The sequence below is a fragment of the Neolamprologus multifasciatus genome, chromosome 1 (genome assembly GCF_963576455.1).
Source record: "Neolamprologus multifasciatus chromosome 1, fNeoMul1.2, whole genome shotgun sequence".
NCBI classification, from domain to species: Eukaryota; Metazoa; Chordata; class Actinopteri; order Cichliformes; family Cichlidae; genus Neolamprologus; species Neolamprologus multifasciatus.
The window spans coordinates 27,659,435-27,681,601 of NC_140439.1; the positions used below are offsets into that span (position 1 = coordinate 27,659,435).

Sequence of the window (22,167 nt, forward strand, 5' to 3'; positions counted from 1 at the left end):
TTGCAAGCTATTATATTGTTTTTTAAAATTGTAATGAAAAGGTTTCTTTTACAGGCAAATTTGTAATGCAGTACATTCATGGTAGCGTGTAGGAAGTATGAAATGTACAACATAAAGCATCAGGTATTCACACCAATGTCTGTCATCTCTCCCCTCTGGTGACAACCTCTAACCCTCTTGTGCTACTAGACAACATAAGAGGTGACACTAAGTAACACTTTTTTGCATGAATTTAGCTTTCCAGCACTGTTCACACTTATGAGCGAGGCCACCACTTACATCACAAAATCAAATATGATTAGTGTGATGAAGGTAGCCTTTCACGTAGTAAACACACACTGCTTGTGTGATCCTATCAAAGATATTACAGAATGTAATTGCATTTGCCCCTCGGCGGTAGTGTTATTAAACATGCAATGGCCAAATTTGAACACTATCCTGTTTCACAGGAGCCACAGCATTTGATTAGAACACAAAATCATAGACATTACAACACATTTAATGTCAGCACACACTCTTTTCACATTTATGCACATTTTTGCCACCAAGTGTTGTTTATGTTGGATTTTGTACCATCAGTTAGATGATTTACTCATTCCAAGATGTGCTGTACACTGATGCTCCACTAATGTGACTTGAAAGACAAGGCAAATATATTATTTTATACATTTTCTGCTGTAGGTAGGAAAAATAAAGCTAAAGAATTTTGAATTTTAAAAACTGTCTTAAGCTGTTCTCATGCTGTAATTAGAAACTGCATGTTTTGATGAGATTTCATAGAGTCTGCACTAATAACAAGGGTCACTGAGATACAATCTTACTAATCTTTCTAGATAAAACACATATATGATAATGAGTGAAAGCTGATGTCTGAGACAGAGTGGGATGGCTTTTATTAGTCAGCCCACTCCATAATAGGCACATTTGTAAGAGAGACACTCCAAATTTAAAAGGTACATTTTGGACTAAGACAGAGTCTCAGAACATACAAGATCATATCTTTTATTGTGCAGCCAGTTGCATTCAAATGTGCAATTTCTAAAAATGCAGTGCAAATTACAGTAGCAAGTAAACATGTCAGGTTATAATATAAAAGCACAGCACCGTTAGCCACTGTACAACAGTGTCACGTGAACAGCTGCATTTAGCTTGATATTCCTGAAAGAGAAAACTGGCTGGTTACTCTCAGCCTTTAAAACCTGCATTGTGTGATTGGCTTAATGCATATCCTGTTTCAAATATCTTTTATTAGAGGCAAGTATCATAGTTGTTACAAATTAGTAGAACTTATGCCCCCTTTTTCTCTAAACAAAACAAGACAAAACAGACAAAAGGAAAAAAAAACACCCACTATGAGCCCCGATCCCCCGACTGCCAAAAATTTATATTTTCCCAAGATATGCAGGTCAACGGTGCCAAATTAGTTCAAAATCTTTCACATTGCCATTCATGGTATATCTTATTTTTTTCAAGGTGAAGAGTATTTGTAAGCTCTGCAAGCCACATCTTTAACACAGGAACCTCTTTGCCTTTCCAAAGCTGCAGGATCAGTTTCTTTGCGATGATCAATGCATATTACATAAACCTTTTTTGAGAATGTTGTAAACTGTAAGTGTGACCTCCCTGTGTTAGATCAGGTGGATCGGCTTAATGCCTATCATGCTTCCATTTTTCTTCTTGACTTCATATATGTGACCACAAAAGAGTAAAGTTGAGAATTACACATTGACAACATAGAACACAATTCCACTTCAGTCCAAAGTGTCTGACATTCATATAGGATGAATACACTGACCTGTGAGAGGCATCCACAATCAGTAACCTATGGTATTTGATGAATAGAACAAAAGCTCAATGCATTTCTTTACAGAACAGCTTTAGCCCTAGGATTTGCTACACTAGATAAATGCCTAAGTCCACATTAAATAGCAAGGAATGATGGCTGTTAATAGTAAAAAGTTATATCATTAATAAACATATTTTCCTGTCTCTGTAAGATTTATACTTTCTAATAAGGTACCAGCAGGCTTCTATCATTCCTCAAGCTCTTCCTGGGCTTGCTGTGAATATATCCAACATCTCACGTCTCATTAAGAGATATTTATTCTATGCCATTTTCATTGTTTTGGGAGCATCAGCAGCTTTCTGTTTTGTTTGCATCTTGCTTCCTTCTTGCTCAGTCTTCCTCGACAGTCTAGGGCTACTAGCAGCTTTCCTCCCAGTCTGTGGGCTGGAGGAGCCTGCAGCCATCTTGCGCTGAAGCAAGGGACTCCTGGAGCTCTTTGGCTTTGCTGGTGTCAGCAAAGAGTCCATAACTTTCAGTGACCGCAGGCCAAGCAGACCACAAAAGTAGTTACACTTGTGCTGAGAGACAAACTGTTCAAAAACTTTGGGATTTGCTTCGATAGATAAACCTTGATGCCTGTAGCAATGCAAAACAGAGAGCAAAGCTAAATATAACAGACATGATTCCTATAAATGTAAATTACCTGTAAAATGAGGTGTTCGCAGTATAATTTGCAGAAACGACGCAATTCAAATAATACTGACCCTGTTGATTTGACTGAAATTCCAACACCGGTGATCTTAGTGTCAACACCTGCAAAATGACACCCCAAAATTACTTGTTTGTCTAACATAGTCATATTGAAAGATGTACAATTTAAATACCCTCTGCAGTTTTGGAAATGTGAAAGACAACATGCACATTTTCCAAACCTCACAACCTAAAATATATCAAAATAAAATAAATGTCCATATTGGACCTGAAAGTGTCTGGAATACTGTTGCTACTCTTTCAATTTAAATGTTAAAACCGAAATATCCTTATTATTGCAAGCACAATTTTAGCATATGAGGTCATGTAAGCAATATTTTCTTCAACCAGTTTGAGCTTCCTTTGCTCACTGGACCTTTATTATACTGGAGAATTTAACACAAACTTGTTAAATGTGAATCTTGTGATGTGGGGTAAGGTGGGACATAAGTAGAGAAGGTGGCCTCTGGTAATTTTCTGTGCCAAACCACAGACATATTCCAAATTATAGCAAGAACAGGAAAAACACAAACTTATTACTTGTCAAAGGAGCTTGCAAAGAAAAGCGTCTGGACTAGGGATGCACCGATACCGATACTGGTATTGGGTATCGAGGCCGATACTGTAAAATGTGTGTGTACTCATACTCGTAAAAGTTAACTGATACCATGAACCGATACTAACTTATTTCATTAATCAGAGGGTGGCATGTCATTTCTGTTGTAGTTTTTTAGATTGGCCACTAGGGGGACATCTCTGGGTGTGGGTCCCAATCAGCCAGGGTTTCAGGGATTGGGACCCACACCCAGTTTCACACCTTGGCTCAGGCAATTAGAGGATCATCAGGGGGTCCTTTTGTCCCTCTGCGGGGGGATACTCCCACTAGGTTTAAATCTGGGACTCCCCACCATTTGACCTTAGAACTGAAGAAGCTTGTTGGATGAGAGGTGAAACATCTTCAAGCAACTTAAAGAAGTCCAGACGCTTTTCTTTGCAAGCTCCTTTGACTACGATGACCGGGATGACTGAGAACGTTCACAGACAAACTTATTACTTATTAAATATTACTCTGGCTTCATGTGTGACCATACCTTCAAGTCGAGTGAATAGCAGATTTCCATTGGTCCACTGAAAGATCCAGTGCTGCAGGGTACAGCACTTCTGCTCCACCTCAGAGCCAGTCCTCATGTCTATTCTGCCAGTATAGTCCAGGTCAGAGAATTTCTGATACACTCCTGTGAGATCTGTCTCCACTGTGGCATATGGCACAGCGTTTGCTGGTCGGTACATCAAATAGACTGGAATCACCCTGTTTAACAAAGATTGTCAGGGTGTAGGAGATGCTTAATGGTCCCTGTTGTATAGATAGATATTCGAAATTATTATAACTTTTTCAAGAAAAAATAAAGTGTACTAACTCAAGAGAGGGACCAAAGTTTTCTATTACTCTTGTCTCTGCAGCAAAGATTTTACAGTATTCCCGAGCCAAGTTCTGAATTTTACATTCCTGTATGCAGAACATTGGAGAATAGCCAATAAACATCAGCTCCACCTACACCATTTATTCAGTCTTTACTGGATTAGTGCCATGGTAATCCTATTAAGGTGGCAGAATTGACACCTGATCCACTTTAATACGGGAATTGCTGTTTATTGAATGACATATTTATGAAGGCATGAATAAATTATGACATTAGCCCATTTTTATATACCTGCTTCATGATGTCCAGGTTTGTATCTATAAGACAGCTGTCCTCTTTGCCTCCAAAAGTGATGGGGTTGCATACTTTAATGATACATGTGTTACCAGACTCAAACACAGGCTCCAGACCGTAGATGACTTTTGCCCTCCAGACTTTATGAGAACAGCCTTCTCCAATATGAGATTCCTTCATCATTATGCGACCAAAGAATTTGTTGCCCCAGACACCAGAATCAGCCACTCCCTTGCTGAATATTAGGGGTGTCATTTCGATTTCCTCCCCAACTGCATTCACAAGTTTTTAACAGTGATAGTCAGAAAAGTAAAGCACAGGGAAAAAAAACTGTAATCTTAAGATGTGAAACGTCATCTTACCCCCAAGGTCCTCACGTATGGACAGTCCAGTCAAGACTGCAAAATAATAAGAGAGAATACAGAAAAGTAATCATGTTGCAGTCAGGGAATGAAAGGAAAAATGAAGTATCTAGTATTCCAAAGGTATTTTAAAACAGTACATACTATCTGCACTGAGCAGAATGTCTGTGGAGTCTGTCCCGTAGTCATTTGTGATTGAGCATCCGTAAACACCGGCATCTTTGGAAGACGCCTGAACAATGGCAAGATTGACCTGGGCTTCATCCCCTGCTCTTGAAGACATACAAATAAGAAATAATATAAAAATGTTTAAGAAGACCTAAACTTACAGTACATATTGAAAGAATGTAACATATTTCCAAAAAGATCACTCTGAGAACTTACTTTCTTTTAACCTGAGTAATCTCCACCTCATTTTTGTACCATTTAATAGTCGAGTCACTGAGAACGTTGAAAAACTGGCACCACAGTTTCAAGTGTCCAGAGGCATCTGCAAAAGTTTCAGCCCTAATCTTACGGATAACTTGAGGAGCTGGAGAGAAATAAAATTAAACAAACAGACACATTTTTCCATAAGTGCCCAGTTTTATAAGTTTTCCTATACAAATTAAATAGCAAAGGTCTGTTATAGGTACTATAAGAACCAGCCTGTATACAGAAAATGAATTCAGAAAAAGGAGAAACTTCTGGTTTTGTTAGATTCTAATGAGGAGGTTGTGATGACCTGCAGCATGGATTGCTTCCTTTCACGGTGTCTTGTCTTATATGACCAGAAAAGATGCAATAGTGGCTTTTCAAAAGTAGTAAAATACAAAAGTACTAAAACATTTCCTTTGTCCCACATGAGTGAATTCTGATAAAGCATGAGGCCTTCAGGCCTTTCTTTACCTTTGAATGGGTTACGCTTGTCCTTCTCTTCAGGTTTCCTTTCAGTTTGAATCTCCTCAGCAGGCAGCTGGCTGGGTGTTTCTGATGCCATCTTCTTTCTGCTCAAGATGGGTGAATGCCTTTCTAGTAGAGAGGTTTGTTCACCTGTGGGCTGAAGTGCAGATGACCGTCGCAACACGCTTGGAGATACAGAGAGGGCCACAGCAGTTGTGGAAAGCTTGCTGCTCTGCGTAGATGCTTCCCTTTTCAGAGTCTGGTTATCAGTTGCTGATGTGACCTCTGTGGTCTCTTCAGGTTTGGCCTTGGGTGTTAGGATTTTGCGGCGAGCCCCAGAGGCCAGCTCTTGTGGAGTAGCAGAAGGGATGGGAGAAACACAGTTTCTTTTCTTCAATGATGGGCTAGGTTCTGCAGTTTGATTGCCTGTGGAGTCTGACGGTAAACCTTCCTTAACCTCCTTGAGAATAAGTGGAAGATTATTCCCTTGAGTGTCAGACCCAGTTTCAGGGGGAAACCTTTCATTACTTTGCAAAGAACTTGTATTTGTGTACTGCTCTTCCATTTTGCACTGATCAGAAACTGTTGTCAAATCCCTTTCATTTGTGCTGCTGAGCTTAATTTCTGGAGTTAACTTTTGTGTGAATTGCACGTCTTTGCCTTGAACATGTTCATCTTTGGTACGCTCCAGGTTTATTATATTTTCCTCTTGAATACTTTGCTTCTTATTTGTCACTGTAAGTGGAGACTCAGGTTCCTGACTGGCAGTTCCAGATAGATTTAAAAGTGTACTGATCAGTTTGACTTCAGAAGTTAAAGAGGGAAAATTTAGTTTGGGTGTTGTTTGTTGAGAAACAACAACAGAACAATTTTCTGGCTGAACTAGAATTGAAGGTTGGATTTCCTTGCCAATATCCATGGCACCTCCATTATATTTTTCAACACTTCCGTGAAGTCCTGCCATGACTTTATTTGTTCCACTGTCTATAACAGAGACGGGTGGCATCAAAAGAGCCTGACGAGGCTGTGATGTTGCACTTTGAGTCTTAGATTGCTCGTAGTCTGTTTTGTGAAGTTGATGATAAACCTCCATAAGTGTTGCCTTTATGGTTGTGGGGGGTGATTCGTCAACGCCTTTCTTATTTTCTCTTTTAGGCATGAACTTTTTCACCTCCAGCTTTGTGTTATCTTGTACTAATTCCTGGCGTGCCCTTGCTGTTATACTCTGATTTTGTAGTAAGTTAGAATGGGATGGGATGTCAGATACTGGATTAGCCAATGTTGATTCAAGAGCTTTTATTTGTGATCTCAAAAGTTCAGCAATAGAAATTATTTTTGTTTCAGGTTTTGAAATTTCTTGAAAACCTTTGATGTTTTCTACTGAGGTTGTGTTCTCTGCGGTTTTTGTTAAGCGCGAGGGAGAGGTGTCATTTATATCTTCCATCAAATGTTTTAAGTCTAAACTAGATTTCTTCACCACTTTTGATATGTGCTCTTTCTGCCCAGTTTCATTGCAAGGTGTATCCACAATGATTCGTCCAGTGTATTTGTTCCTTGCATCTTTGCTCTCATCTGTTTTAGTTTGTTCAGTCACATTTACAGCAGCAGGTTCAGTTTCCATCTCAACTATCTTCTCATTTGGATTGTCACTCTCAACCAGCAACTTAGTGAGCTCTGCCTTCTCATCATGTTGTATTTCTGTCCCTTCAACAGCTTTTATAGTTGTGTTAACTTGACTCTCCAGGATACTGAGCGAAATATTACACCCTAAAGCGTTCTCACCACTGACAGGGCTTTTGAGGGGTGACTTCTGTACTTTTGTGGAAAGAACTTCATTTGATGCCTTGGAATGATCCCATGCATCCTGTGTCATTGTGTCAATGGCTGTTTTAAAACCACTATGCAAAAGAGGGGTCTGGATGTCATCTGCCACGGTCGGCCTTTCTATTGCAGTCTTTTGTTGTCGCGAGCTGACCATACACTGGTCAGGTGGTAGCTCAAGGCTGACAGGTGCATCATTCCTGTTCATCTTTGTGGGATCTTGTGTAACCTTGGGACATAATACAAGCACAGATTTTCCAAGCTGTAAATACATATTCCCTTATCCCTGGTTATGCTGGTCATGGATATCACATGCAATTTTTATCAACAGCAACTGTGTAACCAGCAACAAACAGGGAAAGGAATGAGAAGACCTTAGGACAAAGAGAAATTTATGAACTGGAGAAAAGTTTGAATGTGTTAATTTGCTCCATTGCCAGTGCCAAACAAGAGTTGAGTTTTAGTCGATTCTTGAATTGATACATAGGTTAAGAAATATTGTTCATCATTCAGTAGACAACTTGCCAATATACTGGAAAACCTCAAGGAAGTGTGATTTCAATTAAGCATAATTAATAAATTAAAACATAAATATGGTATAAAAGCATGTTTGTTGAGAGTCAGTTATTAGAGTCTGCCAGTGAACTGAACCATGGATGACATAAGCCATAATATGACCCAATATAGTCTAGTATATTAAGCAATACTGTGCCTCAAAAAGCAGCCTTTAGTCTACACAATCAAGAGAATCAATCTATATTTCTGCTTCTTTCTCTTATCCTCTTTGCAAGTCTGGTATGGGAAGGCCTGTTTAAAATGAAGGTTGCTATCCTGCACGCAAGACTGGCCCCAAAGGAATGCAAATTATTTTAAGTGCCGCCTCAGCCATTCAGTGTTTTGTCTCAGTCATAGGTGCCGTCAGTATTCAGCTATGCAGTAGAGGTTGATGTGATTGCGTAAGCAGTATAAAGACTGACAATCAGTGATAACTTTGTTTCCCAGCCGGTCATTTATTTTGTAATGCAGTGAATTAAAATTAATAATTTTGTTCCTATCACAAATACTTTCATTCAATTGCAAGGAATGATAAAACCTTTAGAGGATGACACTTTTTTGTTTTCTAGAAAAGGATCTAAAGAATGGGATGTGATAACTGATCCAACTCTGCATCATTTTAAGCTGCAGCTGGCAGTGAAATATTGACAGGAAACAGCTAACCAAAATTAATTTGCCAGGATAGTCGGCTTACCGAATAACATATTATATCTCAGCTATTTGATCTGTGCAAAAACATTTTACAAATCTTGCTTTACCCATTCGCAGTCTTTCTGCTAAGTTAGACTAACTGAGAGAAGCTTCATATTAATTTACAGACATGAGAGTTGTGTCGATCCCTCAATAAACCAAAGTGTAGGCTTCTTCAAAGTCATTACTTTAACTTTCTGATAGTCTGCTTATTCCTTGTAATAATGTTTCAAAGAATGATAAAATTGTTTATATTTAAAAATTTAGAAAATCTCACTTTCAGACCTTTAAACTTAAAACAAAATCAGACCCACTACATCAGTATATCTACTGCAACTGTCAACATGTGCGTCATTTAATTCTTGTGACCCAGTGGGGGATACTTGTAAAAGCTGTAAATAGATTTTGGATGCCTGTGTTAGTGATGGGACTGATTTTGGCAGCACAAAGCACTCATGAGCTCATGTGAAAAGGTTCCCTCACCTCACTTGGCGTGGGTAGTTGAGACGCAGGCCCCTTCTTTTGGCTGTGGCTTGTTTCCTTCTCAGACAGCTGGTGTCCAGCCGGTTCACATGGATGCTGAAATAAAGCAGTCCTGCTGTCACAAGGTGTATCCACTGACTCACTGTGTTCGTGGACTAGAGATCCATCAGCTGAAGGCTTTGTCTTTACATCGCCATCCATGATTGTTGCGTGGATGTCCTCTTTTAATTTGGTCAGGAGTGTTGATCTAACACTTGACAGTGGCTGTGTTGAGGAAATGTAAGGTATTTGCTGTTGTCTTTTCAAACTTTCTTCTGTACCATTACATCCAATTTCCTGCTCATGTTTTGCAGCATTTTCACCTTCAGTTTTTGGCCCAGGATGGCGTGAAGAAGCAAAAGCAACAGGGGACAGTGGCACAGTGAGTTCCTCTTTCTTTGAAGCCACTGTTACCTCTGTACATATCTTTTCATCCTGTGACAACCTTTGAGGAAACACTGCCACCTCTGATGCAGATTTCTGATCTTCTTTTATCATGTTTGTCACTTCTGAATGTGTAATTGATGAACTAGAAATATTCTCTACTTCCATAATCTCATCTGAATTCCTCTGGATCTGGACTGACTCTTTACAGGTCAGAGCTGCAGAGACCGAGGGCTCATCTTTCAGCCTTCTCTCCTCAGACACTCTCTCTGCTAGACCATCTGCTTTTCCAGCTTTTGCACTGTTGGAAATTTTAATCTTTTTCTTGATAAAGGGAGCTTTCGTTTGGTGTGTTGTAAAAACCTTCTGGGTAGCGTCATATAAACATTTCTCAGCCTTACTGCCATTATTATTAACAGGCTCTCCTTTAGATAAACTAGACATTGTGCCATTAGGGATTGGGACTGGCTTTTCTTTAACCTCCTCCCCAGGGGCCCCTTGTAACCTGGGCTTTGTCTCTAGAACAACAGCTTGATGGTTCTCCTCGTTACCATCATCCTCCATTGAGCTTGGTGTGCTAAGAAAAGCCTCCATTGTCGAGCGGCGTTTCCTCTGTGTACGATCGGGACTCATGGTTCGTGGCGGCTCCTGGTTTTCTTTGCCTTCTGCTTCCCTGCATCTGCTCTCAGCCTTCTGTTTGACCTTGGCAAAGTAACGCTGGTGGATTTTGAACTCGTTCATCTCACCCACCTCCAGAACACCAGAGCAGGAAACAATACCTTTACTGTTGATGGCTGAGGCCTGGTATATAGCTGCATCCTCCACAGTGCACCTGGAAATGAATTAATATCACATCAAGCAGCAGTTATCGGAAAGGAAAAACATTTTAGATGGCAAAGCTATTATTTGAATTTTCCTTATTATCTCCTTTATGGATATCATCAAACAGCATTTTCAAATATACATACTTGTAAATATGCAGGGAATGATTTTGTCCATTGTGGAATATTTCATATTTAGGAAGTCCACAGTATCTATCCAACTGCATGTCGTCTTTATACCACGTAACCTGAGGGGCCGGGTATCCTGAAAAACAAAACAAACAAACAAAACTGCAGTCATTTGTAAATACATACTGGAATAACATAGATCAACAATATAATTTAAACTGAGACATTTTAATATTTCATAACATGTATTAGCTTATTTTGATTTTGATGGCAGAAATATGTCTCAGAAAGTTGGGACAGGGTCATGTTTACTACTGTGTAGCATCTTGTTTCACAATATGCAAATGTTTTCAATTAATGAAAAGTCTGAACTGCATCCAGACCAATTCAGCACCTGGAGTCTTCTACTACAAGGCCATGCTGTGTTAGATACAGTGTGCAGTTTAGTACTGTCTTGCTGAGATAAACTGAAAAAGATACAGTCTGAAGGCTGTATTTACCTTTCAGCATGCTGACTTCCCAGATGTGCAAGCTGCCAATTGTTGATTTTTGGAAGTTTCTGAGATCATACATCTGGATCATGCAAAGTTGCTTCATGGCCTAAAGATCACAGGAATCCAATATTGATGTTCAGCCTAGCTCCTTGTGTAAAGATATTTTTCAGATTCTCAGAATCCTTTGATAATATTATGTATTGCAGATAATGACATTTTTACAGACCTAACAATTTTATGTTGATGAGAATCGGTCTGAAATTGTGCTACAATTTGTGGATACTGTTTTTTGCAGATTGGTGAAGCTCTGCCTAATCTTTGCTGCCAACAAACTGCCTCTCTACTATTCAACTTTTCAAAGATGTTTCTCTGCCATCAAAATCAAAACGAGTCATTCAACCACCCGTCCATCTTTTTTTTTTTTTTTTTTGCTTTTCCCTGTCAGGGTCACAGTGGGGCTGGAGCCCATCCTAGCCACCAGAGGGCGAGAGGTGGGGTATACTCTGGACAGGTCGCCAGCCTCACGCAGGGATAGCAGAAAAACTAATACACATTAAGATTTTTTGTTAAACTGTAAAATGTCTCAATTTAAACAATTAATGTGTTTTCTATTTTTAATGTGAATAAAACATGGGTTTATGCAATTTGGAAATCATTGCATTTTCTTTTTAACTTAAATTTTTTCCAACTTTGTCGGTGTTCAAAAGGTTTATCTTTGTATTATTCTTGTCTTTGACCTTCTTTTAAAAAATGCAGCATAAGCACAAAAACTTACAGTGCATTGTTTTTTTTAGATTATTATTTTCGTTTCTTTGTGATATGTTTCAGTTCAGTTGCTCAGATGTATGGAGTCTGCAATGCTTACCTCTAACCACACAGGAAAACTTCACGTTTGAATTTTCGGACACAGCTTTTGACTTCAGGGTAGCTTCAAAGGATGGCTGTGTTTCTTCAGTTAAATGAGCAATCACACTGCAGAGTGTGCTCCTTACAAGAAAATGGAGTTGGTCAGTCATGGTACTTATTTGGATTCATATGTCTTTTATCATTTAAAAAAACTTGTTTATTGGAGTTTTTTATCTGTATATATTGGGCTTGATTGTTTGTTTGTTTGTTAGTTTTTTCGTATCATTTAAAAGAACGTCCCAAGTCAAAATATATGTAAAATGATGAATGTAAGAACTGAAATCAAAGGCCAAAACACTTGTGAGTTTTGGAGGCAAATACAATTAACTTGTTTTTTTTTTTTTAATAAAATGTTTCTTTGATCTTTCACTACAGTATTCAGTATAAAAAGCTTTACATTCAGCCCATATTTACATTCATTGCATGAAAAATGTGATCGTCCAAAAATATGAATGAAATGATCAAGGCTTGAGTATTAGATCAGTGTACAGTTAGGTGAGATCATTACGCTTCACTGAATATTACTCATGATCAATAAACAAGGCACTAAATGTTATACAGTTGGTACTATTATTGTTTTGAAGCAAACACTAAACAAGATATATCTACATTTAGCAAAAAAAAATAAAAATACAGATGGAGAACAGAAAATTAGATTCAGTAATGATTCAGTAACTAAAATCAGGAACACAAATCACTGGTAATTCTTGATTTTAGCTTTAGTAAGTAAAGGACATGATCAGTGGTCTCTGCAAAGTTCAGCTGAGGCTGACAGAGTGAAAGTTCCCCTAAAGCAACAATGCAAGATAACTGGAAGATAATGTTACTTGGTTTGTCCTGCGTCAGTAGTTTAAAGAAGAACAGCAGTTTAATCAAATATTACACAAGATTAATTAAAAAGGGGACCTGAAGAGCAACAGCTACTTGTGCTATAAACAAATCTTTCCATGCAGACTCTGTCGTGTATGCTTGATGTGAAAAGGGGCCAATGGTGCATAGCTGAGATTGTGCTCTTAATAAGCAGTTTATTTAAACTCTGCTGTCCATGGCAACAACAAACAAAAAAACACCATGCAACACATGCTCATCCCAGGTTAGGTAAAACCCTGAATTATAGATATATTATAGAATAAATACATGCTGGGATCATACATACTGCATGTTCCCAGCAGAGATGGTTCAAGTGGAGGGACAGCACCCTGAGTTAGTCTGGATTCTGTACCTGTTTTCTGGCCTCACATTAGAGAGGTAGCTGCAGCCACCAAGGCGGCCACTTCCATTGACATCTTCCCCATTGGAAGACCGCCCATTCCCATTAGACGAGCGTCTTGTTGTCCTCCATGAAGTCATTTTCCACAAGATATTGTTTTGTTGCCAAGAGAAGAGTTTAAACTTTAAAACAATAAAGTTGTAAAACATTAAAAATGTTGTATATTAAAAACACAATTAATCAGCACAAGAGATGCTAGGTTAAGATATACTTTACATCTTCTACATGTGCTTATCCAGTAGCTACATAAACAACATTCAGCAGTCTATTTTACACAGTTAACTCACCATACACAAGTTTCATTCCTTCCTTTGACAGACACCCCACAGCAATGGCTTAAGGCACTGCAATTTCCAATCAAACATGAGCATGCGTAGGTTCCTGGACTATTTATAGTTGGCCTGCAAATAGGCACAAGAGCACATCACACTTTCCAAAACTCATCTTTGTAGCTGTTTTATAAAGAGGGGGGAAAAAACTCTAATGGATCCACCAAATATATATCTTAAGTAGAGAAATAAATGTAAAAAAATCAAGAAGATTCTTTAAAAAAACAAAAGAAAAATAAAACTAAAATATTTTCCATGTCCAGATCTGTTAGTTCACCAGATACCAGGAACAGAATTTAAAGAAACATGGTTAAGTCTTTTTTTTCTCTCATTCTGTTATTAGTGAATTACAGTTTCCCAAAGACAAAAAATATTTTCTCTTTGGGTATCCTCTGTCCAACTTTTTAGCTGTGTTTACAGGCTGTGGTAAAGAATCATTTGAGCTTGTCAGTCAAAAGGATGACGCCTTTAGTTTTGAATGCATTAATACGAGCAGCACATTCTTACGGTCACGTAGTTTCCTATTTAAAAAGTGTGGTGTTAGGAAACTCTCGAGTATAAGTAGAACATAGAAAAAACAGCTTGAAGTCAGCATGCAACAGCATTTAGCCCAGTATTTCCCAGAATCACCTCTTGTAAAACCATTTAAATATATATATATGTTTATTCAAGACAGTGAAGTTTGCTAAGTTCTCAGACATGTATTGTTCAGTGGCTGACAATTGCATTGTGTCCCCAGAGGAAAAGCAGTAGGAATAGAACAGCCTTATATAGGCAGATCCCACTGACTCCCAAAGGGATATGGGCTCTAATCTTCATACAAGGATGCACAGACACATCTACACACTTTGTTGCACACACACACACAAACAGAGAGAGAGGGAGAAAGAGAGAGAGAGAGCATTTATCAACAAGTTAATTTAATTTTTATTTATTTAGTCAGACTAATGTGATTTTATTCTCCAGGGATTCAAGACTGATTCAAATACTTGGCTCAGTCTGAAAACAAAATGCTGGGACAATCTCAATATTAAGCAGAAATTAAATTAACCTGCAAGGATGATAACTGGATGCCAAAGTGACCTTAATAAATGTTTTATTTGTCACCTATATAGACTTCTTCCTTGATAAACACACTCCAAACCCCCAAACTTGTCTTTGAACTGACTGGCACTGATACTACTACAATGAGTTACAGCTTCCCGAGTGTGTTCATCCAAGTTCAAAGGTATCAAACTGCATTATCTCTCGGGTTACTATGTATGCTCATCATATTACACATGCCTGCATGACTTCCTTTCATCTATTTACATTTTTCTGTTCCATCCATTCGTCATATTCTTTTGTAGCTCCCTGCCAGGGCCGTGACGCAGTGATTTGATTTAACAATCTAGATTAAATTAAGAATTTAATTTTAAAAGAACATTTTTAAATGGAATATGTTAAGACTGTTGGAACCAATGGAAAATGGAAGCAATGGAAATTGAACACACAGTTGGGCAATTCATTATGGATTCCATTAGTTATAGCATACCACACCCACCCACACACACACACACACACACACACCCACACACACACACACACACACACACACACACACACACACACACACACACACACACACACACACACAGGTGACTGACATGTATAGGCTGCAGGATCTTGTATTTGGCTGTACGTCAGTCGGCTGTAGAGAGGCTGGAAAACGCAGTTGCGTGTTGTGGATATTCTCCATTGGGGTGTATACAGGGTGATGAAAGCACATCAGGGCGGTGAAACAGAACAGAAACCAGAAGACTCTGTCATGTGACTGTGTTTGAACATGTATCCCCTTAAGCATGTAGGAAATCTGCTGATGGAAGAGGAATTTCCAATATATAATAACTGGAAATAAAAAAAGAAACATATTTATGCTTCTGCTCAAGTGGAGAAAAATCTTAAGTACACCAGTTTATCTGCCTGCAAAATTACAATCCATATAAAAAAGAACTGGTTAGATACCAGCTAAAACATCAATAACCATTCCAAGGTTTTCTCAGAAGTTTGTTTTCCTTACTATTTGGAACATCCAAGGAATGTTATGCCCTGTCCCATGTTAAGGTCTTAATCTCTCTCCAATCTCCACATGAGGTCTGTAGTGGAGTGCATAATTTTAGCATTGCATGTCTATTGCCTCATGTTTTGCCATTTATAGCTCTTCACAAAATCCCGTAGTGGCTTAGTGGTGCAGATTTATAGGGGGGCTACTAATGATGCTCTCTGAGATCACTACCTCTGGCTTTGTTTATACCATTATCTCTTTTGCAAAGATAATTGTGCTTCTATCAGAAATAAAAGGGGGGTCCTGTGGGGCAAATGTAAATTGTTCTAATCAGTCATTAGAACCTGTGTGGTAATGGACATCCCATGACAACAGGACCATTGTCATTCAGGATATGTACAGAGGGGTGTGTGCGTTGATGGTGACAAACATAGAGCAAAAAAACTGAAGCAGATTGGACACCCATCAGCTCTTCAGTTTCACTGTGGCATTTATTTACCACCTCTATGGACTTCTAATAAATAGTGACCTTTCAGCACGTGTTCATGAACCTTTTACTCACAGCTTCCTCTTGTCCTTCAATGTTTCTCCAATTATAATGTCATTGGTACAACAAAGGAGATAATTAGATTTTTCTTTAAAAAAATTGCTTCACTATTCTTCCTCAGCTTAGTCTTACTTGGCCACCAAAGAACGTTACCCTTTGGTCTTTAACAAATAGTTATGACTGTTTATGTCCTTTTTTTTTTTTTGCATTTTAAGAGTTATAACATTTGTTTATGAATAGATGGTCTGCAGTTTGTCATGTAAAACCATATTGGTACCTTTGTATTGATCAACAGAAATGTATGTCTGTTTTTTGTCTGCTTTGAAGCCTATAAACAGACGGGCATGTTCACTGGTGTTGTGGTAATCCTCATAAAATGGTGATGTAAACTTACACTGACCCACTTGACCCACTGTGCAGTAGTTTGTATTGAGAGCTTTGCTAATCAAGTGTTAGATTGAACTCATATTATTTTGTAATGTAACCTAAAGAAGAACCGTTTTTGAACCTTGGAGAGCCCCTGTCCTATTATTATGGCCATAAAAATTTGTTGCATAAAGTGGGAATTAACTCTTTCATGTTGCTGCCTGTGGAGCAGCCTCCTGAGATAAATCACTATTTCAGCTACATGAAACACCAGCTGCATGGGAACACACTGTTCTAATTCAGCTGGGATGTTACAGTTCCCAGATCCAAGATGGTTTGAGTGGTGAGGTGACGACGTGGACCCATGGGGAGAGGGGTACACCCACGGACAAACAGGAGGAGCCAGCTATTCTTGGAATTTTTGATTGCATATTCTTTTTGGGATTAAGGCTAAACATTTTCATAATATCAGAAAATGTTGGAATGCATGCAGGTACATTGTTGAATAGATGATTTCAGTTCACCCAGACTTGCTGAGCTCTGCTATGAAAGTTTACCGGAAGAGTGACCCAATGCCAAGTGTACCCCAAAACACCCTTGTACATTAATGCACAGTCAGAGAGCAGTTTGTTTTGATGTTTGACAGGTCTCTGTGGAAACTGAGCTTGGCTTTGTATGGCTGTCTGGCCTGCTACTGAGCCTGTGACATCATCCTCTGGTTATTCACACCAGTGTCAGCTCCAAGGAAGCAGAAACAGGAGAAGACTTGAGCTCCAAGAACAGCTGTGTGCCCCAAACACACTCACTTACATCTTTGCCTTTATGTAGCACAGCCCTGTTCATACTGACTTTGACCAATTGTGCACTGACACAATTAGTAATTGATTAACAGGCCTTAGGTAATACTGCATCTCAAGCATAATCCTGATAAAAAAAAAAAAAACTGATTCTCATTGCTACATTTAGAAAAAAAAAGTTTTAGGAATGAGGAAGCTGGAAAAATGAATTCCTTATAGAAAGCAGACAAATGACATTGTAGCTAGAATCAAATCAAATAAAATAAAATTTGATTGTTTTTATTTTTAATATTCATTGAGATTAATTGAGATTCAATATTATTCACCAAAAATATTAACAGATCACTTCTACTTTCTGTTTCTTTCCTGCAAAGAGTTAACATATAAAAGGTCAGACGCTCTGTGCTGACCACAGATACTCTAAAAAATTATTTATTTTTTTCTTATTTTTATGACAGTTAAATTAACTCAATTACAAATGTTCCAAAATGCATAACAGATTAAATCTTTAAATAACTTTTGAGAATATACTTGGGGGAATATTCTCTGTATACATGTACTTGAGTTGAGTTTTTCTTCAGGTATTGCAGCGCCATCTAGTGGGAATAGCAGTACATAGACCTAGCAGTTTTAGGACCCACACATTTTATTAGTTAAGACACAATATTAATTTTCATTTTGACATTTTATTAAAGAGCAACAATTTTTAACGATATGGAAATGACATAAAACTTTGCAAGCTGATAACATGAGCTGAAAAGATCATTTCACCTGTAAACAGTTGTCTTAGTTTTGAATATATGAGACAGCTGTACAATTGGACACAATCCTCTGTGAAGTCACGTCCAAGTTCTAAGTGTAAGACTTTTTTATTTTAATGGCAGCAGAAAGAAGACAGAAGTGTATGCTTACTATTAATACAAGAATCTTATTTGACAATGATACAATCTGACTCATAAACAAATCATGTGTAAATTGTGTCAGTCTGTTTGCAAATGTCAACAAACTGACACAATACAATTGATGTCTGATGTCAATCAAACTGAGATGTTGGATTATGTTACCCAAGATTTAAAACTTAAAATTTTCCACTTTTCTTGATTTTCTATTTTTTTTAGAACCATTCTTTCATTGTCCATAATTAATGTACTTTTTTCTGATGTGCTCCTTGAATTGTATGGTGGGCGAAATGACCGAACCATTAAAGTTAATGCATATCTACCATATTTACTGTCTGCATTAATTTTTTTTAACTTAAGTCTATTTTTACACCCTTCTAACATAGAGACATTCAGACCTGCTTATTATTTTCCCTATGTAACATAATAACAATTTGACACTTTAGCCAAGGTGAGGTTATTAACCTTTAAAAAACATGACCTAATCTCTGTGCAGTCTCTCACCTGACCTTTTTTAAATCCAAGAGGGACTTTTAAACACTGACATAAATACAACATAAAAAGTAACAATAATAATGATATAAAATAACCAATGAAAATCCCAATAAAAACACAATATAGCAAACTGTGGACTGAGATAAAACTAAAGTACTGGAACGATACCAAAACGTGAACATGATTTCTAATTACTTTACTTTTGCTTTCTTCTTGATCACTTCAATGATGGATGGAGCCTTCCGCTTTACACCTTGGAGGAAAACAAAGAAATAAAAACAAAAGAAGAAACAGAATTTAATTGAAGCATGACTAATATAAAAGGACATAATGCTCCTGTATGTTTCTTGCAGTACCTTTGCTTTTGCTAGGTGACTCTGGGGATCTCTTGGCATAAGCAAGTTTCATCCTCTGAATATTTTTCTTGCTGATCACTTCGTGCTGTACAATGGGATGTGGGTAGTCTTTACCCACAATACATCCTGCTGCCTGCTGGATACTGCGTGGAGCTTTCCAAGGTTCATAGATATATTCTGCTGGGAACTTCTTCAGAAGAGGGAGGTACTTCCTGTAAACATAGGAGAAATGCTAAATCATTTGAAACGATACATGTAATGAATGTGAATTGTTTCGGTAATACGTTTGGCTGATAGATCTTACCTGATGTAGTCTCCATTTTTGTCTGTCTTCTTCCCGAAGGCCACTGGAGAGTAAACCCTAAAATACTGGTGGAAGAAGGTGCTCGCTGATAGCCACTGCCAATTTCCAGCATTCAAAGCCCAGTCGCCATCTAGTAAAAGCTGCTCAAACACCTTCATGAGCAGTGAGAAAATGTTAAGGGTACTATACTGATTTAGCATATGTACTGCTGGACTCATGATGAAAAAAACCCACAAGTGTTGTGTATAGCTAATAATAATTACTATTAGTAGCAGTAGTATTATAATATTTGTGATATTAGCAGCTGCAGCCTTTGCGAGCTGACCTTCTGCCCTTCTTCCCAGCTGATCCAGAGGTCTCCCCTAGTAAGGAAACAAGCAACAGCATGTCTGGCCAGGTGGTGGATCCATCCCTCTTGCCTGAGCTGAGTCATGATAGCATCAATGAAGGGGTAACCAGTCCGAGCCTTTAAGGAGAGTGCGAAATAACAATGAATCATCTATGACACAGAAAATTAGATTACTCCACATTTAACAGCAATTGCATAAGTACATCAACATGAAAACTCCTCTTCTCGCACCATCAATTTTCTCTAGAGACACTTCATTCAAGGACTCAATCTCAATACCTCTCTCCAAGCAGCTAGATAATCAGGCTTTGTGTCCCAGTCCACCTGAGTACACACGCTGTTACCCTCCATCTTGTTAAAGTTAGGAATGCCCAAACTGGCTGTGTAGAAGAACTCTCTCCAGAGTAACTGGCCATGCAGAGAAACTGGAGGATCTGAGTGTTTATTCTGCAAAAATCACACAAGTCAAAGACAAAGATTACTGCAAATACAAGCACATTGCACGTACAGTCTCTCACCACAGGAATCACACAAGGAAAGTATTTGTAGTGGCAATGATTAATTCAGTTTCTTTCCTGTTGAAATGTATTAAGCAATACTACAGCATAATTTTCCTTACCATTATTAACTACAATATCTTTATGTAAAGTGCATCACTCACCCCTCTATACACCTCTGTGAGTCTCCACCAGAAGGTTCTGACTGATAAGCATCCAAAGGTGACATAGGGACTGAGAACAGTTGTACTGGGGCTCAAAGAGTTTGGAGAAGTCTGTGGCTTCTCAAAGCTGCACACCCATTTCTGAAAGGCATACACAGAAATGTTTCAGAGAATGTAGGCATGTCTTTTGTTACAATCCTGCAAATAACAGGATGTAGATGTGAATCTAATTTACCATTCTTTTCATATGTTCATCTAGTCTCCTGAGAGCCTCCTGTTCTCCTCCTGGAAACAGATCCTCTCCAAGAGGAGCAGTGTCCAGGCCGAGCTCCTCCAGTGTAGGAATCCCATATTCCTTCTCGTGGTTTTCTGAGGATGATGTCTTTACATCTTTGACAGTGGGGATAGATTTAATCTAATCACTTCTAAATATTGACATTTGCTTTTTAGATAAATGTCCATACATCATTGCAAATAACTCTGTCTGACAATTCAGTAACACTAGTCTGTTTTTCTGGTATTGTGATACCTTTCATATCGTCCATGGTTGGAGCAGGGATTGGTCTCTTAGGGGGACCAATAGTCTTTGCTATTGCTTGCAACTTGGTATAGGTAAGTGGTGGTTTTCCATTATTTTCCTCAATTATTCTATTAAGACAAAAAAAACCACACACACACAGTCAAGAAATGACAACACAAGTAAGACAGAAAAAAAATCCACAGGTCTGAAAATGCTCAGCAAGATTTTTACCTATCAATATTATAAAGAGTGTGTGAGACTTTGTAGATGACTTCAACTCCACGTTCTTTGGCCAGTGACGTCACTTTGCTGTCGCGCTGCAGGCTGTAGGGCTCTGTGTCATACTCATAGGTCAGCCTGGTTACTTTCCACTTGGTGAATAACTTGGGGAGCACATCTTCTGGCTTCCCTCTCACAACAAACAGCCTAAGTAGATTAAACATACCATAACATGACAATATAGGTTGATGGCAGCTGTCTGACTTTTTAAAAAGTGTTTAATGTTGCTGAGTGTTGACTGTGTCTCTACCTAGAGTTGAGCTTCCTGAGGCTTCCGTCAAGGTCCTTCAGCGCTCCAATGAGGAACCTCCAGCGGTTGATACCCACACACGTGTTGTTGTGGAGGTAAGGGTCCAGTATGAACACATGGTACAGCTGCTTACAGTCCTTGATAGCAGCCATCAAAGCTGGGTTGTCATGCAACCTGAGTCCTTTGCGGAACCAGTGAATACACGTGTGAGCCATACCTGCGGACACGTGAATCACAAACATAAGGCACCAAAACATCAAGTTAATGATCTTCAGTGAGCTTGTGTCAACGTGTCACATAAACTAAACCTTTTAAAGGAACTGATGCTGTAGGTTAACATCCATTCCTCCTCTCCACCTCATAAATTTCAGTTAATGGAGAGCACATCCTTACACAGACACAGAAGCCTCAGAAATGTAAACGACTAAGAGTTAAGATCTTTAAAACTACGGTAAATACAGCACAAATCTTAAACCAAACCAAACAACATTACGTTTCACAAAACAACTTGAAAAAAATGCATGATGATTCCTTGGAAGTTCTGAGCATCCGCTTAAATTTACACTTCAGCGGCAGAACCTGCAGAAACCTCTAAACTGCAACTAACATGCAATGCAATAAATCAACGGTATGATAACTACAGCATATAATAACATTCAAACATTTCAAGCCAAAAAAAGCAAAACTTTACCTTCTTGGGGCTTTTCAACTTTGCGCGATTCAGATCAACTGCTGTAGAAAAATTCAGTGTTTGGTAACAATCACATTCAGAGCGTTACAAAACAGGAAGACGTGTTACGTCTGCAGCAAGGGCAGCCAACCAGAGGAGGCTTAGCAAAACCACACGTGGTGCGGCTGTAGCAGTTTGTCGGTTTATCCACCAG

The 22,167-nt window shown here is 38.5% G+C and overlaps 2 protein-coding genes across 4 annotated transcripts; both read right to left on the reverse strand.

Moving 5' to 3' along the window:
* On the reverse strand, window positions 1-17,362 carry LOC146525905 (alpha-protein kinase 3-like). 2 transcript variants are annotated; one of them, XM_085167871.1, is made up of 14 exons: window positions 13,375-17,362; window positions 13,040-13,209; window positions 11,777-11,898; window positions 10,436-10,553; window positions 9,045-10,299; window positions 5,502-7,545; window positions 4,998-5,145; window positions 4,758-4,885; window positions 4,614-4,649; window positions 4,249-4,523; window positions 3,955-4,043; window positions 3,628-3,845; window positions 2,551-2,599; window positions 1-2,422 (listed from the first exon to the last, which is right to left on the reverse strand). In XM_085167871.1, exons 1-14 carry the CDS (start codon window positions 13,375-13,377, stop codon window positions 2,107-2,109), a joined length of 4,971 nt encoding a protein of 1,656 aa, XP_085023997.1. In that variant the 5' UTR covers window positions 13,378-17,362; the 3' UTR covers window positions 1-2,106. The 2 variants fall into 2 exon arrangements, with proteins under 2 accessions (XP_085023997.1, XP_085024008.1); XM_085167882.1 differs by lacking the exon at window positions 13,375-17,362 and having other exon boundaries at window positions 12,974-13,089.
* A 796-nt stretch (window positions 17,363-18,158) lies between these two features.
* On the reverse strand, window positions 18,159-22,098 carry cry5 (cryptochrome circadian regulator 5). 2 transcript variants are annotated; one of them, XM_085167949.1, is made up of 11 exons: window positions 21,975-22,098; window positions 21,284-21,500; window positions 20,986-21,180; window positions 20,764-20,882; window positions 20,470-20,624; window positions 20,235-20,375; window positions 19,853-20,020; window positions 19,550-19,690; window positions 19,225-19,376; window positions 18,921-19,132; window positions 18,159-18,817 (listed from the first exon to the last, which is right to left on the reverse strand). In XM_085167949.1, the coding sequence occupies exons 2-11, from the start codon at window positions 21,496-21,498 to the stop codon at window positions 18,756-18,758; spliced, it is 1,560 nt and encodes a 519-aa protein (XP_085024075.1). In that variant the 5' UTR covers window positions 21,499-21,500; window positions 21,975-22,098; the 3' UTR covers window positions 18,159-18,755. The 2 variants fall into 2 exon arrangements, with proteins under 2 accessions (XP_085024075.1, XP_085024068.1); XM_085167942.1 differs by lacking the exon at window positions 21,975-22,098 and having other exon boundaries at window positions 21,284-21,948.
* Between the last annotated feature and the right edge of the window lie 69 nt (window positions 22,099-22,167).